This window comes from Sphaerodactylus townsendi, linkage group LG16 (assembly GCF_021028975.2).
Source record: "Sphaerodactylus townsendi isolate TG3544 linkage group LG16, MPM_Stown_v2.3, whole genome shotgun sequence".
Taxonomy (NCBI): domain Eukaryota; kingdom Metazoa; phylum Chordata; class Lepidosauria; order Squamata; family Sphaerodactylidae; genus Sphaerodactylus; species Sphaerodactylus townsendi.
The window spans coordinates 21,799,268-21,817,332 of NC_059440.1; the positions used below are offsets into that span (position 1 = coordinate 21,799,268).

Below are 18,065 nucleotides of genomic sequence, written 5' to 3' on the forward strand. Positions count from 1 at the left end.
GAATGGAACAGTCCCCATCATGTGACGTCAACAACTCAAAATGGATATTACCAGCAGCAGTGCATATGAAATGGAAATCTGGGAATTAAAAGGGATCTCAAGCTGATTATACTCCAATGTTCTGCCCTGCAGTGAGTGAGGGTATATATCCTGCTGGGCAGAGATTTTCTTGCAGATGTTATTACTGCATCATGGCATGGCTGATCCCAGAAGTCCCGCTGTTAGTGAGAGCAGGAAAACCTGATGTTTTTCCTTGATTCGGGTTTTCTGCTCCTTCCTGGCTCTCCCAACCACCACCACCCTTTGTGGGCATTTTGGCCAACTTTTGTGAAAATGACAAAAAAAAATTGCTATAACCAGGAACTATCAATAACAAAGTCAGCAATCTTGCAAGGACTGGGAGCGGACCGGAAGTGGAGGCTGGCAAGCCGCACAGCAGGCACTGGGACACCTCTTCACGTGTTCACAAAGAAATGGAGGAACCCCCACTACAACCCCACTGTGCGGCAAAGAGCGCCGAGGAAAGTGTTCCATGCATAATCGGCCTCAGATTCAGCTATGGATTTATTTGTAGAAAGGGGGAGATTCGTCTGTGAGTTTTATTTTAATGTCAGAGTCATCCTGAACAGGATGGAAGCAGAACCAGACATAGACAGACATATGGAGAAACAGACAGAAGGAAGGAGGTGTCAATTCTTTTTCCTCCAACTTTTCCTCAGCTCTAAATTAGCTCTTCGAGATACTTTGCAGCTCAAAATCTTGCCTGTTACCGCATATGGGAGACCTTCAGCTTGCATGGTGTGTCACAGAGGCCCCTTCCACACCTGCAGAATAATGCACTTTCAATCCACTTTCACAATTGTTTGCAAGTGGATTTTGCTATTCCACACAGCTGCAAAGTGCATTGAAAGTGCGTTGAAAGTGCATTATTCTGCAGGTGTGGAAGGGCCCTTTGAGGGCCCACCTGGGATCTAGTTCAAATTTCAACTCTGCCATAGAAGTTGGCTGGGTGACCTCGGGCCAGTCACACTAACACACCTAGAACTACCCCACAGGATTGTTGGGAGGAGAAAAAGGAGAAGGAGGGAATGTTGTAAGCCTCTTGAAATCCCTATTGGGGGGAAAAGAGGGGAATAAATAAACAAAATCTTAGACAAACTTAAAATCCTTCAAAGCTCTTTCTCTTTGGAAAAAAAAACTTGAGGCAGGCTAATTTTGAGTGGACCTAGAGGTAGAAATGTTAAACAATCTCCATCTACCCCAAACCTGCCTTGTTTGGCCTGATTTTAAAAATGGCTAGTGGGGGGGGGGGCACAAACTTCTATGCAACATGTAGTTGCCTTAATTTCCAGATAACTCTATTTATATACATATTCCACCCACTCAAACTGCATCCACCTCCCACTCAGAATTTAAGACCTGTGCACAGAGGCTGAAGGGCTCCGCTTGAGCACAAGTGACTGCTATGTTTTAAAATTATTCTAGATCCTTCCCCTACCCAAATAAAAAAATAAGAACAAAAGAAAAACTATGGACATATACGGGTGAGAACTAGAAAATCAGGACTGTCCGTGAAAAACAAGGATCATTAAGGTCCGCAACATGATGAATAAACCTTAGCTCTTAATTTGCTAAAGCCAGAACAGAACTTTTTCCACTTGTGGCTATTTATGGCTCATTAGAAATAACACTGGGGCACAGACCCAAATATTTCTTTTGTTTCCCTCCAAGAGCCAACTGCAGCTTTGGAGAGGCATTTTAAATTGTGGAAGAAGGACAGGGAGGGTACGTCTCAACTCTTCTTCCCCTTCAAAGACAACTCTGGGGCTGTCAATCAGCATTTTGAAAACCACAGAACACTCCACAAACTGCATCGATTCTGAATCGGCCATTTCTCAGAAACGTGGAAAGGCAGTCTTCCTAAACCAAGGGTTAGAGGCATTTGCTGCCGGGGGCAGCGTCCTCAGGTGTCTTTGGCCCCGCCTACATAAATGATGACATGGGCGGGGCCGAGGGAGCTGGAAGACAACAAAGCAGCAGGACTTCCTGCTGCCTCATCGTCTTCGCACTAGACCCAGTCACGTGGGGGGTCAATTTTGTGCCCCCCATGTGACCAGATTAGTGGCACCCAGGGACGGGGGTACCCCTTGTCCCCGGGAGATATGCCACTGGAGGATAGGATTTGCCAGCATTAATTCCCATACTCCTTTTGATTCTAGCATGGTTTGGACTGCTCCCTATTGAACATCAGCCATAACTGACTGAATGGGACCTTTGAAGCAACACATGCGTAGTGATTCTGACCATGCATGGAGTGAATTTCTTTTAGCTCGCTTCTTCTCATCCCTCACGCTCCCTTCCAAGAAACTGTGTTGTACAAAGTGCTGTCAAGTCACAGCTGACTTGTGGCCCTGTAGGGTTCTCAGGGCGAAAGTTGCCTGGAGGTGGTTTGCCATGGCCTGCTTGCATGTGGGCTGAGGGAGTGCTAAGAGAACTGTGACTGACTCAACGTCATCCAGCAGTCTTTATGTGGAGGAGTGGGGAATCAAACCCAATTCTCCTGATAAGAACCTTACCACTGTTAACCAGTCCCCCACACTGGCTCTTCCTAAAAATTACTTCTTAATTACTATTTTTGCAACAAAAATCACAACAGCAAACCCAGAAACAAAGCATTTAGGCTCCTGATTAGCACCGGTTTAGTGCAAAGACTCTGCAGAGACACATTTGAATATGACAGAAATAATGGAATAGGGGAATAATAGAGAAAATTTCCTCTCTTGTCAAAATCAATTAACAGGCTCTATATCAAACAGTCCCTCCCAGTTTCCAATAGCTGAAGAAAGCATTCACTTTTAACCCCAACAGATTTATTTTAAACAAGTGTAAGAGTAAAACTTTCCATCCTCACAGAAGCCCACCCACATTTCGTCAAGATTTCAGTGGGACTGTTGACTAGAAAAAGCCAATCCCAGACTGGTGACTCACACAGTGATGCAACAGGCAGCTTCTTGGTGAAATCTGCTTAATCCCCACTCAGGAGAAACTGAATGACCCAATCACAATTCATAAAGAATTGGGACATCCAAAGAAAGCTGACTCAAAGGAGGAAAGGCTGGAGCAGTAACTCATACAGAGATGCAGTGGGATGCCTCCTCTGTAGGTGGATCTTTCCGATTCACTGGAATCTCTAGTTTGTTTCTTATGCCACTGCAGCACTGGAAAGTACATTCATGGTGCAGTAACAGAATAAAAGGTACAAGATGTAACATCAGCAGACTGAAGTCAAGATTGTAAATAATGCAGTATATCTTGGCGGTAAGACTGAAAAAGTTTTTACTAAAGTAAGGCTTTTTTTTGAAAAAGCAAGTGAGAAAGAAAAGTCTTGTCATTTTCTCAGGGTCAGGAAAAAAAAAGTCTCGCAACTTGTATCTTTCTCTCTGCTCTTAGCTGTCGAGAAGGGTTCTGTAAAACTTGCCCTTTCTGCTTTATTCCCAAGGATACATGGGTGTTTTCTCAGCATTAATGCGTGTGGGTGGATCCTTGTTCTACTTCAAGCTCACGTTGAAACATGTTGCTAATAGCAACGGAGCTTGGGGGAAAGTCAACATTGCCACGGTTCACATGGTGGAGAAAAAACACGCACCTCCCACCGGGGCCCCACACAGAAGGGGTTGCCACAGCTGGCAGCTGGAATCCCTTCAAGAGCATCTTCGTTTTGCCCTTCTCCAAACCTTCCCAAATCAACTGGAACTGCAACAGGAAACCTCCCCATCTGAACTGTTTGAGTCTCAGAAGAAGAAGAAGAGTTGTATTTATGTGATGGAATAGTACTGTAAAACTAGCAAAATCACACATGACTGTGAAAAGCATCTTTGCCTTTTGATCTCCTGGAGGGAGGACAGGAAACTATGCAGAGGTGCTAGGATGAAACTTCAAAGGCCTAAGTTACCTCGTGGCCTGAACAGAGTTTTCCTGAGAAGGGGAAAACAAAGGATTTTGAATTCCATCTTGAGACGTGGACAGAGAAGCATCTCTGGGCCATGGGTTCCCGGAAGGGGGACAAAGAACCAAAAGGGATATAACCACCTAAGCAATCCCTTAACCGCAACAATGTTTTATTTCTTTATTTTCTGTTTTTCAATAAAAATCGTTGAGACCTCAGCTGGTTGGAGTTATTGGAGAAAAGAACCCAGGTTTTAATGAAACAAGCGTGGCTCTCCCAGGCTTGCTTTCATGATAATTTATATCCCCACTTTCCTGTAAAGGGGCTTACAAACTGCTTTCCCTTCCCCCCTCACAACAAAAACCCTGTGAGGTAGGTGGGGCCGAGAGAGCTCAGAAGAACTGTGACTAGCCCAAGGTCACCCAGCTGGAATGTGTTGCACAGGCTAATCTGAATTCCCCAGATAAGCCTCTACAGCTCAAGAGGCAGAGTGGGGAATCAAATCTGGTTCCTTCAGATTAGAGTACACTTGCTCTTAACCACTATGCTACTGCTGCTCCAGAAAAGGATGAACCTGTTGGATTATCCACTGTACCCCCATTTGCCTTCACCCCCTGTCCCGAGACAGGCCACACTGACCCAGCCTGTCTGCAAAAGATTTTGGATCAGGTCTGGGCCTCTGCTGGCCACAACTTGACCCTAGCCATGGCTATTTCCACACAGCAGAAATAAAATGTTTTCAGGATTGGGGGTGGGGGTGGAGGGAAAGTATTTTGGAGTGGAATTATGCACAGTTCCTCCCCCCCCCAAAAAAAAATTTAATTCCAGTCTCAAAACGTTTTGAATAAATCCCCTTTTCTAGCGGAAACATTTTGAAAAAGGCTTTGTTTGTGTGAGACATCTTGGCAAAGCAATGAGAGAAGAGAAGAAACCCAGGTACAATAGAAGCTCTTTCTTGGGACGGAACTAAATTTTATGGTAGCTAAAAGGTTGCACAAAGGCAGTAGCTGTGCTTGCTAACTCAGTTGCTGTGGTGGGCTATCGCCTCCAAGAGATTCCTGGCCTCTGCCACCAGAGGCGTATCTAGGGAAAATGTAGCCCAGTGCAAAATCTGAACACACACACACACACACACACACACACACACACACACACACGCTCCTCTACCACAACCAAGCAACTTTTTTTGCACTAGGTCTTGAAGTCAGTGTATGGACCCGGGGGGAAGGAGGAGGGGTGTGGGAGTGATTTTCCATCCCCACGTGACTAGATGGCCGCAACCTGGGGACATATGATCCCATATGTCCCCCTGGGCGGTACGCCCCTGCCTGCCACTGCTCAGATAAGCAATGCAAGGAGAGCAATATGCTGTGTGTCAACATCACTTCCATCTAAAATGCAAAAGTGATATCATCAGTGCCGCATGATTTCACCCCTCTTGGCGATTGTACTACCAAGATCAGCAGAATCTTAGAGTGTCAGTGACATCATTGCCACGTTTTAGCCGAAAGTCATGTCAACACACATACAACGTCCTTGACCCCCAAAACTTCCCTGAAATTGCAGGCATGTGCCTGAAAACCTCACCTGCACCTCTTCCTCCTCTTCCCCAACCCATAAAAGCTAATTCTAAAATAAATGTAATGCCCTCAAGAGTGGACTGAGACACTGATAGGGCCTGGAAGCAAACCAAGTGTTATGGCTCAGCCTGAGCTGGCTGGGGACCCCTGGGAGGAAGACTCAGATGGAGAGGAGGGGACAGTTTTGGTTCCAGACTCCCAGGTACTACATAGCCTGAGCAGTCAGTAGTTCCTGAAGGACCAGGTCCAGAGGCTCAGAGCATTCAGGCTGGGATCCACAACCAGGTCCAAGCTCTGAGATTCCCCAGCCAGGGTCTACCTGTGAGACTCTTCAGCCTCTTGATACTTAGCCAGAGGGGACCCTGACAGCTCCATCAGCCCCCCACCCCCCATCTTCAGAGCCCCAGGAGCAATGCAGGAGGAGACTGCATGCTAGTTTACAGCAAAGGAGATGCACCAGCAGGTTAGCAGCTTCGGGGCGAGCTGAAGTGGATGCAAAGTCTTTGCACGAGCCAGACTGCAAGAGGTTATTGCACTAGTGAATAAGAGGCTGGCTATAACAGAGAGGTTGCGGCTGAGCTAGCTTGTGGCAACAACGTTGTGGTTCAGTTTGCAGGTCACTGTTTTTGTGCCTAGTCTTGGTTCCAGGTTCTGTGTATTCATTAAATGGCTGAACCCACTAAGAAATGTGTCCGGACTATCTTTGGTTCCTGAGGGCCTGTCTCTGACACCAAGTAAAAGTAGCCCTCGCAACAGGGGCGTAGGGCCAACAGGGCTGGGTGGGGCCTGACACCCTGGGCGTGCAGCATGGCCAGGGCATGGCCAGGGGCATGACATGGCATTCCGGGGGAGTTCCGGGGCAGGGCTGGGGCAGATGGCACTGCGACAGGGACGCAGGGTGCATATGCGCTCCAGGCGGAGTTCCCCCTCACTCCATCCCTGCCTCACAATGGTGTAAACTAGCCCTCCAGGGCTTCTCACCTCACACCTGGCTAGCGGTATCAATAACAGGCATCAACTCATCCAGCTTTCCCTGGTGAAATCATTGGAGGAGGCAGCTGCTAAGCTATCAGTAGTCATTGTTGCTGCAAAAGGGCATGAATCGTGGATTCCAACCCATCAACAGACCTGTTAGTCCTTGTCTCCATTCAGTTATGGAGGCCAGCTGTTCTCCAGGCCCACCATGAATATTCCCAATGAGTTCAAGGGCCAGTCCGCCCCAAGATATGACGTCACCACATGACATCATCACTTTGTTTAGTACAAACTTGCCATTTCATCATGTTTCAAGCAGTGGTGGGATGCAAAAATTTTAGTAACAGGTTCCCTCGCCAGCCCCCCCTCAGCAAAGGGGGCAGAGGCGTACCTAGGCAAACCTGAGCCTTGGGCAAAACCTGAGTTGGATACCCCCCCATGGGCAGCCACCCCACCACGACCCCCCCAATTTTTTTGCACCAGGTCATTTCTAAATCATCATCACATTATAGAAAATGCCCCAACTCACAAATCTGAACACAGCAATGGTGAAACACACCGGTTCTTTGATAGAGACTGGTGAGATAAAAGGTACGGAAGGCTGAGAATCAATGAATTGCAGTACCTGAAAGGGATTAACCCAGTTCAGGGAGTTACATTCTTAGTCGCAATTGCTATACGGAACCTTCACGTTCAAAGGCAGTATGCCTCTCGGGAAGGCGAGGGCATGGACCCAATTAGTCACCCCCTCTCGGCACACACAAATAATTAGTAACCCACTCTCGGGAACTGGTGAGAACCTGTTGGATCCCACCTCTGGTTTCAAGGTACTAGGCCTTTTTGGAGGGATAGATGAGGAGGCAACACAGGGTTGCCAATTTCAGCGGCAGTTATGTGTGGTTCCTGCAGCCTCTAGGCTGGCCTCAGAGACAGGGAGAAGTGAGTATGTATCCTTTCCAAAGATGAGTCCATTAGAGAAATTAATCTGGGGCTAGATTATCATGCAAAACGCTGTAATTCCTCTCTCTGTCTGTTTTAAAAATATGAGTATCTTTCCTGCGGTACAAATCGCAACCAACGTTCTGTGGATTAATTTACCCAAAGTGCACCGAGCCACCTTCCAATTTACCTTTAGAAATAACAAACATAATTTGCAGTAAATGGAAGGGCCACTTCCTCATCCATATCTGCTGAGCAAATGATAGCAGTGGGGGACATTGCAAGGAATGAGCCTGGTGCTTAAATTTGATTATGCCGGCGCGGCACAGATTTACTGCGTTTACAGACAATTCCCCCTTTGAACCTCCAGGGAGGCTCTTGCATGTAAATGATCGAGAAGAATCCCAGTTTGTTTGTTGGCTGAATGTTTTCTTGCAACTCCTATTCCATTGTCGACTGTGACACTTTCACAATTGTTTGCAAGTGGACTTTGCTCTTCCGCACAGTAAAATCCAGCTTCAAAGTGCATTGAAAGTGGATTGAAAGTGCGTTATTCTGCATGTGCGGAAGGGGCCTTAGAGTGTCAGACTAGGATCCTGGAGACACAGGTGCAAAACCCCTCTTGGCAATTGTGGAGTAGCTTTTGGCTAGTCTTACTCTCAGCCTAACCCTCCTCATAGGGTTGTTGTAAAATTGGGGGGGGGGGCAAGTGAATGATGTAAGTTGCTTTGGGTCCCCAATTGCAGAAAAAGTGGAGTATAAGTGAAGCAAAATAAAACTTTTTAAAAGTGGTATAAAAGTAAAGCAAAATAAAAACTGAAAATAATATTCCTGTAGATTCAGGAAATTCCCAAGCTTGTCTGACACAGCTTGGGACACTTCTTGATTCAAATGAACCAAAGCTCAAAGTCCCTTGATACAGTGTGTAAGTCCATCTCTTCATGTGTTCGGTTTATTAGAAATTTGGGTTGCCAGCTCCAGGTTGGGAAACATCTGGAGATGTTGAGGGTGGAGTCTAAGGAGGGCGGGGTTTGGGGAAGGAAGGAATTTGGCGGGGTATAATGGCAAAGAGTCCACCTTCCAATGCAGAGATTTTCTCCAGGAGACAGGGGTGTATCTGCCCGGAGACATAGGGTAACCTATGTCCCCAGGCACAATTAATCTGGTCACATGGGGGGTGCAAAATCAGCCCCCCACGTGACCAGTTGTCTTCTGCCATGAGGACTTCCTGCTGCCTCATTGTCTTCAGGCTCCCTCAGCCTCTCCCACGTCATCGTCAGGGCTCCACAGGGGCAGGGCTCTGCAGGGGGTGGGGCTCCATGACCCACGGTGGTGGGGCTCTGTGACCCGCAGGGGGGCACCCAGAGGAGGTTTTTTCCTTGGGCACCATCCCCCCCCCATACACCTCTGCCTAGAGATCAGTTGTAATCCCAGGAGATCTCTAACTACCATCTGGGAGCTGGCAACCCTATTGGAATGCTGCTTTAACCCCATGCTTTCATTCGAACTGCAGCTACCCAGGCTGATGGAAAGGACTTGCAGGTACTATATCACTGGCTTCACTTCCATTTTAGCTAATTTGGGTCAGACGATTTACAAGCTCAGGATCTGCACAGTTCCCTAGAGCTGGAAAAAAAATCAGCCTCGGGGAGTTTTGAACAGCTTCTCTGAGTTGCAGTTCATGTCTCAGTCTGGGACTAAACACAGAGAAACGTTTTTCATTTCCATGCCATTTGCTTAAACGTTTGCTGAGAGGTTCTCCCTCATTGGGCATGCAAACTTTGATAGCCAAACATTTTAAATGCTCCGAAAAACAGCTGGTAGTTATCTAGATATCTACGAGCATTTCTGCAAAGAGAAGGCAGGGATGACAAATGGGATTCTCAAGGTCTTTTCTCAAACTGTTGGCAACCTTGCCCACTCTGGTCTGTGCTTGTAAGTCAGAGGTCTTCAAACTATGGCCCTCCAGATGTTCAGGAACTACAATTCCCATCAGCCTCTGCCGGCCTCTGCCAGCTGATGGGAATTGTAGTTCCTGAACATCTGGAGGGCCATAGTTTGAAGACCCCTGTTGTAAGTCATGCTGACGGCGTGCTTGAAGTTATTGCAGAATGGAACTTGAGTAAGTGTAGAATCTTTCATCACAAAGAGATATTTCTTTCTCGTTTTTCCATAGTCATTGGGACTCACATACCAAGAACTGAGAATCTTCCCCCCAAATATCCATATGGAGCTGTTGGTGTTGTATTTTATGGCTGTGATTGGCTTTGGAAACCAATTTTGGGCTTCACAGCAGAGTGAAAAAATAATACAGTGGTTCCCAACCTGGGGTACCCATACCCCAAAAGGTACATGCCAGAGCACTTGGGAGTTTGAGAAAAAAAATGTATAATGGGTTTCACAGCAGAGTGAAAATATAATACAGTGGTTCCCAACCTGGGGTACACATACCCCAAAAGGTACATGCCAGAACACTTGGGAGTTTGAGAAAAAAAATGTGTAATGGGTTTGCTAATTTGGGGGTACAATTTTAGGGAAATGGATACATGAGTGAAACAAGGTTGCAAACCACTGATATAATAGTTTACCCCAAATAAATGTGTCCCTCCTCCCCGCCCACATAGCCATCCAGGCATATCTAGTGCAGTCAAGGATTCTTTGTGGTTGAATATATGTTTCAAACGAACATGGAGAAATGGAAAGGATTCTCACCTTGCCCTGGTTCTGTTTCCTACCCAAAATTGTTGCAATAATGCATTGTGAAATTTAAGAAAGCTCAACTCTTTGGGAAAAACAATCCAACCGTTACATTTCTTTTTCATTACTAAAACTGTTATGGAACAGGCTTTTCCATGATCAGCTACTGCATAGCTGGTTGTATAAGCATCAAATTATTCCCACTGAAGTGTCACGTTGCTGGAATGATATCGACTGTAGGTTCCTCTGAGGATGTTTCACAAGATTTTAATGCACAATGGTCTTGTACCAAATTGGCTTTGCCTTTCATGGGTTTCCTACCAGGGGATGCATGTCTCCTTCCGACCAATTTTTTTTTTTAAACTACAGCCTATCTGTCTGTCTCTCAATCTATCTATTATCTAGTACTGCTTACACAGCTATAGCAACAAAGGAATACAATAATGTCTTCCTCAGTATTATCCTGCCAGTATTTAATTATTGCCCCTATACATTTTGCCGCAGACAAAGGAGCAGAATCATTTATATCCAACTAGCGGGCCCGGCCACGCATTGCTGTGGCTGAGTCTGGTGAAGTGGAAAAGAAAGAAAAGGGGAAGTGAACGGTTCGAGGGGCCACTCGCTCCCCTTCCCCGCTCCCCTTCCTCTCTCCCGTCTCCTTGCATGGCAACCCGGCTGGTCCCTCCCTAAAGTTCCCCTTCCTCCACTAGGGTCGGTGGGCCATGTGCAGATGGCCCGCCCCATCCCTTTAACTCCATAATGCAGTGGTTTTCAAGGAAGGCATGGTTGTTTCCCTTGTATCAGAGTGTGTTGCTTTGACGGCCAACAGATGGCGCTGTTGCAGAACGGAACTGTGGTTCCAACTGTCACAGGTGTGGCATATACACAATAACTGGCACAGTTGTGACATGTACTCAACAGGAGGTGTGGAAACAGTATGGAAACCTGGCCGCAAGCAAATGCGACGTTGTGTGAAAATTTCAAAGCAATCGGTCCAGTAGTTTGGGAGATTACCTGTCAGCAGAAAAATGCACTGATATATTTTTATATATATAGATAGCAGCCACGTCACCTGCGCCCTTGTACCACCAGATGCCTCGATGGATTTTCCACATTTGTAAATGAAGGAGTGCTCAAATTGGCCCTTAACTCTTTAAAATATGGGACACTCCATGATCATATGTTCAATAGTTTCAACTTTGTCATGTGAGAGTCGACATGTTCTGTCTGAGGCCCCTTCCGCACCTGCAGAATAATGCACTTTCAATCCACTTTCACAATTGTTTGCAAGTGGATTTTGCTATTCTGCACATTTGCAAAGTGGATTGAAAGTGTATTATTCTGCATGTGCGGAAGAAGCTTGAGTGTGGCACTCTTTTATATCTGCCCTCCAAAATCACCAAAAGAAGGGCATTCATTCTTGCCTAAGAAAAAGCTATTTGGAGCTTTGGCATCATCAGGCAATCAAAATATGCAGTTGCATCAGAAGGGCAATACTCGAAAAAGGATGTTGGGCATACCCTACAGGAAGTACCGCCTATCTCCCCCCCCCCCCCGCCACCACCACCACTCCCAGTTGCTAAACATCAACAAGTAGAGTGGAATATTTACAAACCTATAAGGAAATATATTTAGATATACCTGAAGTCTCCCCCGGTAACTTAGGTGGAGGAACATCAACATCTTTTCCATTACCGCTGGGAGTGGCGGGCGGCTCCATTGTGCTAACCCTAGTGCTGGGGTTGTTCTTGTGCGTGCCAGCCCCTGGCCCAGGCCCAGGCCCTTTGGGTGGCACTGTTGTGGAAGCAGCAGTGGTTGTGGTGGTAACAATGGTGGTGGTGGTGATGGTTGGCGTACTCCTTTTGGTGCTGGTGCTAGGGAGCGTATCCATGTCTATGGACTCCAAAGGACTCGTTGATCCCCACACAATCACCCCGTTCTCCACAGTGGGGTTGATGATTCCCTGGATGTTCCTTTTCCTCCGTTTCAAATGAATCTGATCCTCTGCCAAGGAAGGGTTGGAGTCCACAAAGGGCTTGGGCCGCCCGCTTTTCCACAGCAGGTCCACGGCTTTGTGCAGCCTTTTGGAATGATACGTTGGCATTTGTCCGTTAGACTGTTCCAAATAGGGAAACGCCCGGCTCCCCAGAAGCCCACGACTCCTCGCGCGTTGCCCGGCTTTAAGGTGCCACAAAGAACTATGGGGAAATCCATACCAGTTAGCAGGTCTTTGCAAGAGCCGGAGCCGATGCCCTTGGCTCAAAGATTCGCAGGAGGTGAAATCCATGGCAAGTCGAAACATGGCTATTAAAATCCAAGCATGGCTTCGTATGGGGCAACCTGACCTGCAGATGGACACAGAACCGTGTTAGATCAACTGAAATGTAAACAGTTGGTGAGACAAACAAGACCTCAAATAAGTACATTAATTGATCCTGATATTAACCCTACAGGGTTTTCTTTTGTGGTTCTAGACAAAGCTCCCTGTCTCCCACTGCCACTCAAACCTCTCTTCTCTTATGTTTGAACTTCTTTTGTTGGGATCAGCTAGGCCTCAACAGGGAACCCCTTGGGTTGTGCACTGGTGACCTCTTGCATCTTCAGCTCCAAAGGCTGAAGAGCGAACATAAAGTGACAGTATTGTCCTCAAAGGTCCCAGCATGGTTTCATTCCTTCAGGAAGCCACTGATTACTTCCCGGCCTTCCTGGCCTCCAAATACTTCCAGGTCATCTCGAATATCCGCTGAGCATTTCCCTGGCTCTCCTTAGGAACAACCAGGCTGACTCATTACCCAATACCGTAATCTTCACTCCTGGAGATAAACCTGCTTTGCCGTCCAATAGGCTATAAAACTTGGTCTTTCAGTGAAATGAAATAGAGCTAGAGGAGGCAGGAGAATTGCTGCGCTGTGGCTTGCTGACTGAGCATGACGCACAATCAGATCTGGCATGATCAAAAGAACTATCGCTAGAAGCCCTAGGACTTCCAGGAACCTGGCAGCGTTCTGTGGAACAGCAGATTTCTTTTATGAAAATGCAGTCCCAGCACTATTACCCAGGGAACAAGAGACTCGCTGTGTCTATTCCATTTCTCTGGAGCAGCGATACAACTCCTTCACATGAGGTCCCTAAGAAATGGTGTGGCAGAAGTGGAACGAGCCACAATCTGTTACCTCTCAGCTAAGCTGAAATGTTTGATCATCCTATCCTGGGGGGGAAGGTGTAGGACACTGTAGACTCTGGTAGGTACAGTTCACCAGTAGAGGGAGCTGCAGATCTGCTCCCTTCTGCTCTATGGTGCCACCACTGGGGATGGCCAGGTGATGGTATTGCAACCATCTCAGTAAGGTTTATGTGACTTACAGTTCCATGTGATTTACAATTACAACACAATCCCGCTGATTCTGAAGAGCCTCTGAGAAGCACCCGTAATTGCCCCCATCAGACCCAACTGCTCCCCCAACCCCTCATCAACCAACCCTCCATCCCACAAGTCACTGCTTGGTAGTGTCAACAGGACAGGGGCAGGCAGGCCTTGGGGAACGAGGCTGCACCGACATCACAATGTTCCTTCCAAGAAATAACCTGAAGTGATGTCACTATGTCAGTGTGATGCTCGAGGACTCCCTGGGGGCGTCCAAGAACATCACACCAATGTGGTGACAGCACTTCTGGTTATCTGTCAGAAGTGATGGTCTGTGAGTGGCATGAGTCTGATTTTCATGCCCATTTCCTCCCACTACCCTATAAAGCAGTAGCAGACGGAACAGTGGGGGGGGGGGCTGCAGCTAGAGTCCTTGTGTGCTTACTTCTTGCTCTCCAAAAAACTCAGATAACCACAGAAATGTCTCCCTATCTCTCTTACCCTGCCAACAGAATCCGTCCTGTCATACAAAAACCCCTCCTTTCTAGCCAAAGGCACTCCCCAAACACCCTGGGCTGCTAATTTCACCACCAGCATCCTCCTTGTGACCTGCACTGCTCGCTTCAATGTTGCTGCAGCATACAGTGGCAGTTATCAGTAAATCAACACCTCTGCCTTCCCTGCCGAGTGAATTGCTTCCTAGTCCCGAAGGTGATGCAGCCGTTTTGAGCAGAGCTTCGTAGGCGCGCCGCACGATTAACCGGGAACCCCAAAGGGCCCAATCACATCCCCCAATGTTATGTTTGACATCCCTCGCTCCGCTTTCTGAACAAAAGCAATTGAAAGTCAACACAGGGAAGCATTCCCATTGGCCCCACACCAGCAGGTAACTCCCAGACACCTCTGGGGAGAAGGCGGGAGGTAGAATTTCCAAGGAGCACATTAAGGTGAGTCTCCCGCTTAATAAAAATCCTCAATCTGGCTGTCATGTGTAACAGCATGTCAGACTCGATCTCCAGGGCCAGCTAATGCTTTTAAGGCAATTTGACATTTCCTCTCACAAAAGGAGGATATGGGAAGGGACGGGGGCCCAACAGCTCATCCATGAGAAGATGGGTTCAAAACCTTGGGAACTTTGCTTTGTTTTTGTCCCCGTGTCTCATTTTCAGCTCTGCTTCTGGGGACGTTGCAGCCCCTCAGTTGACTCTGGAGAGTCCAAGAACTCATTTGCCTGAGAACTTCTGTGTTTATGAGAACATCATCTGGACTTCCCTGCTTTGTGCTCACTTGTCCACATGACTTATTTTGTTGCCCCCAGACTGTCATACATAACAATCTGTTGGCAGTAGCCCAGAGGCATATCTAGGGAAAATGTAGCCCAGTGTAAAATCTGAGTTTTCTCCCCCCCCCCCTCCCGGCCATGGGCGGCTGCCCTCCCCAACCACAACCAAACAACGTTTTTTTGCACCAGGTCTTGAAGTCAATGTATGGACTTGGGGGGAAGGAGGAGGGGTGTGGGGGCAATTTTCTAGGGCCCCTGCATGACTAAATGGCTGCAGCCTGGGGACATTTGACCTCATATGTCCCCCTGGGCAGTACACCTTTGCAGCCAGCCCAAAATATTCCTTAGCTGGACATCCCAATTAAGATTCATGATATTTAGGTGAAACTAATAAATGCTTTGCTCTGACCATGCTAGCCCACTCAAATCTCAAAAGCTAAGCAGGGTTAGCTCTGGTTAGTACTTGGATGGGAGACCACCAAGGAAGTCCACAGCTGTAAGGCAGAGGTAAGCAATGGCAAACCATCTCTGTTCATCTCTTGCCTTGAAAACTCTATAGGTTCACCATAAGTTGGTTGCTATGTGACAGCACTTTCCACTACCAATAACTGATTTTGACTCCCATCTGGGGGTTCCTTGAGCATCTCACTTAGCCTCACATTCCATGATGCCCCCATGTGAGTCAAACGTGGGAGCAGAAGACCACAGGACCCAACCGACAAAGGAAAAGCCCAAATGAACCTATGGGGCTCGGGGGCAAGCAGATATATGGGCCATGAAGGACAGAGGACATGTGGAAGGTATCTCAGGTGACATCAAAATCTTCTATGTATTTCTTTGGGTATGTGTATGTGTGTGAGAGAGAGAGGAGCAGATAACAGCAGAATGTCTTTTTGCAATAAAACAGCAATGTGTGGGAGTTCTGGTTGTCTAGGCAACACACGACTAAATTGTTTGGAGACATCAAAAGGAAATTCTGTGCTCCCCAGGAGCCAGCTTCCCAGTGGCAGGAAGAAAAGGAAGCCCTTTCGCCTTTGGGCAGCAGAACTTGAGGTACATCCTTGGTCCACCCCTTTTGGTATTCTTCACATTGAGTGCTAGCTCAATTCTTCACATTGAGTGCTCTAGGATCTCGGGAAGCAAGAGGTCTTTCCCAGCACCTGTTACCTGAGATTGCTGTGATTGCCATTGCTGAAGATCAAACTTTCTCCATGCATAGCCTGTTCTCTGTCAGTGAGCTATGGTCCTTAGCCATTAGAAATGAGGACTCTTAGGTAAGAAGAAGAGTTTGGATTTATATCCCACTTATCTCTCTTGTGAGGAGACTCAAAGTGGCCTACAAGCTCTTTTCCCTTCCTCTCTCCACAACAGACACCTTGTGCGGTAGGTGGGACTGAGAGAGTTGTGAAGAACTGTGACTAGCCCAAGGTCAGGAGTGTGGGAGTGCAGAAACGCATCTGGTTCACCAGATAAGCCTCTACCACTCAGGTGGAGGAGTAAGGAATCAAACCCAGTTCCCCAGATTAGAATCCACCTGCTCTTAACCACTACATCATGCTGGCAAAGAGATCACGGCTCAGAAGTCATGCTGACTGGCCATGCACTGCCATTTGCATAGTGGTTTATGACCATATGTGCAGCTGACCCTTCGTGCCATGGCCCCTTTTATGAGGACAAAGAAACTTACCAATCAGGACTCTGCACATATGTGCCACCACATGGGACATCCGCCTTGCAGGTTCTGCTGTCTGCACAGCGGAGCAGAAGGCTGCCAGCCCCCTTATGCGCCATGCAAATGGGAGAAAATGTGTGAAACAGATGCTAGAGCTGCAAATTGAACTATCCCATTTTAAGTTCTGCAACCGGCTCTAGCACTTTTCTTCTACAAAACAAAACAAAATTGACAGGGGAAAAGCAAGATTTTGTTCCTCAAATCTTTGCTGTCTGGTCTCCAAGCAACCAAAGGGTTGCTTTGCTCTGGATAGCTTTATGTCAGGATGTGTCCTCTCCTGCCATCAAAGAGCTGGGCTTGGTTGTGAAGATTCACACTTGATTTGGGGGGGGGGAGGGAAGCTGACCACCATTTTGTGTGTTTTTTTAATTATCTGTGGGTTCGATGCTACGTTGCTTTAAAGCTCATGTTGTGATTCTCATAGGCTGTATACATGAGGCCTTGAAGATTCCACTCCCCCCCCCTAAAATGACGAAAATACACAGGCAAATCAATGGAGCAAGCTTAGAAAGTGGCACCAAAGAAGTCTGGGGACTGCACAGCGGTGTGGGAAACATTTTAAAGAGATCCACACAGCAAGTGAAAACGCTTCCACAGAAGAACTGCTGAAGAAGAGGATTAATTTAAAATGTTTTCAGGCTGAACTACAAGCCGGAGAATCAACTTAGATGCCAACAATCCTCTCTCTTGGCTCATGGCATTTTATACTCTCTGTATTCACACTCACAACAACAACACACAAAGGCTCTGATGATGGCTAATCATGAAACTAAGTGTTTTCCATGCAATACACTAGGGATGGAGCAGGCAATCAACCAATGCCTTTTCAGCAACAGCGTTTTGTGGCAGTTACGATAATCTGCGAGATTCAGAGGGCTTCGTCACACAGGAGGGATATTTATATTTTTTACTTTGGATTTCCCTTTTGGCAAGAAGAACACCGGGCTGGTCTTTGAGTTGGAAGAGAGTTTCTATTTTTCATTCCCTAAGCCTCAAATGTTCCATTTTCCACCCTCCCCATAGATAACTACTCTCCAGAATGCTTGACCAGAACGGATGTGGGGCTTGAAACATAATGCATCTCTTGCCATAGGGCTTTTTCCTTTTCTCTTGGAAAGCCCAACCACAGGGTAATAGAAGAAAAAGTTGGTTAAATGTTGGTTTCTGTAAGAGCCAGAAAGCACCTCCCAGCTAGGGCCATATTTTGCCCATTTGGTTGGTTGGTTTGTTGATTGCTTAGTTAGTTCATTCATAGAATCATAGAGTTGGAAGAGACTCCAAGGGCCATCAAGTCCAACCCCCAGCAATGCAGGAACACACGATCAAAGCACTCCTGACTGATGGCTATCCAGACTCTCTTTAAAAACATCCAAAGAAGGAGACTCCACCACACTCCGAGGTAGTGCATTCCATTGTCAAACAGCCCTTACTGTCAGGAAGTTTTTCCTGATGTTCAGGTAGAATTTCTTTTCCTTCACCGTGAACCCATTACTCCTGGTCCTAGTCTCTGGAGTAGCAGAAAACAAGCTTGCTCCCTCACCAACATGACA

At 47.0% G+C, this 18,065-nt stretch overlaps 1 protein-coding gene across 3 annotated transcripts in view; it reads right to left on the reverse strand.

The window, feature by feature from the left end:
* AJAP1 (adherens junctions associated protein 1) overlaps nucleotides 1-18,065 on the reverse strand; it is a 132,919-nt gene that overhangs the window by 65,563 nt on the left and 49,291 nt on the right. For all 3 annotated transcript variants that reach the window (XM_048519532.1, XM_048519533.1, XM_048519531.1), the window contains exon 2: nucleotides 11,779-12,482. In XM_048519532.1, coding sequence (XP_048375489.1) covers nucleotides 11,779-12,482 — 704 coding nt within the window. The remainder of the gene's footprint in view (nucleotides 1-11,778; nucleotides 12,483-18,065) is intronic.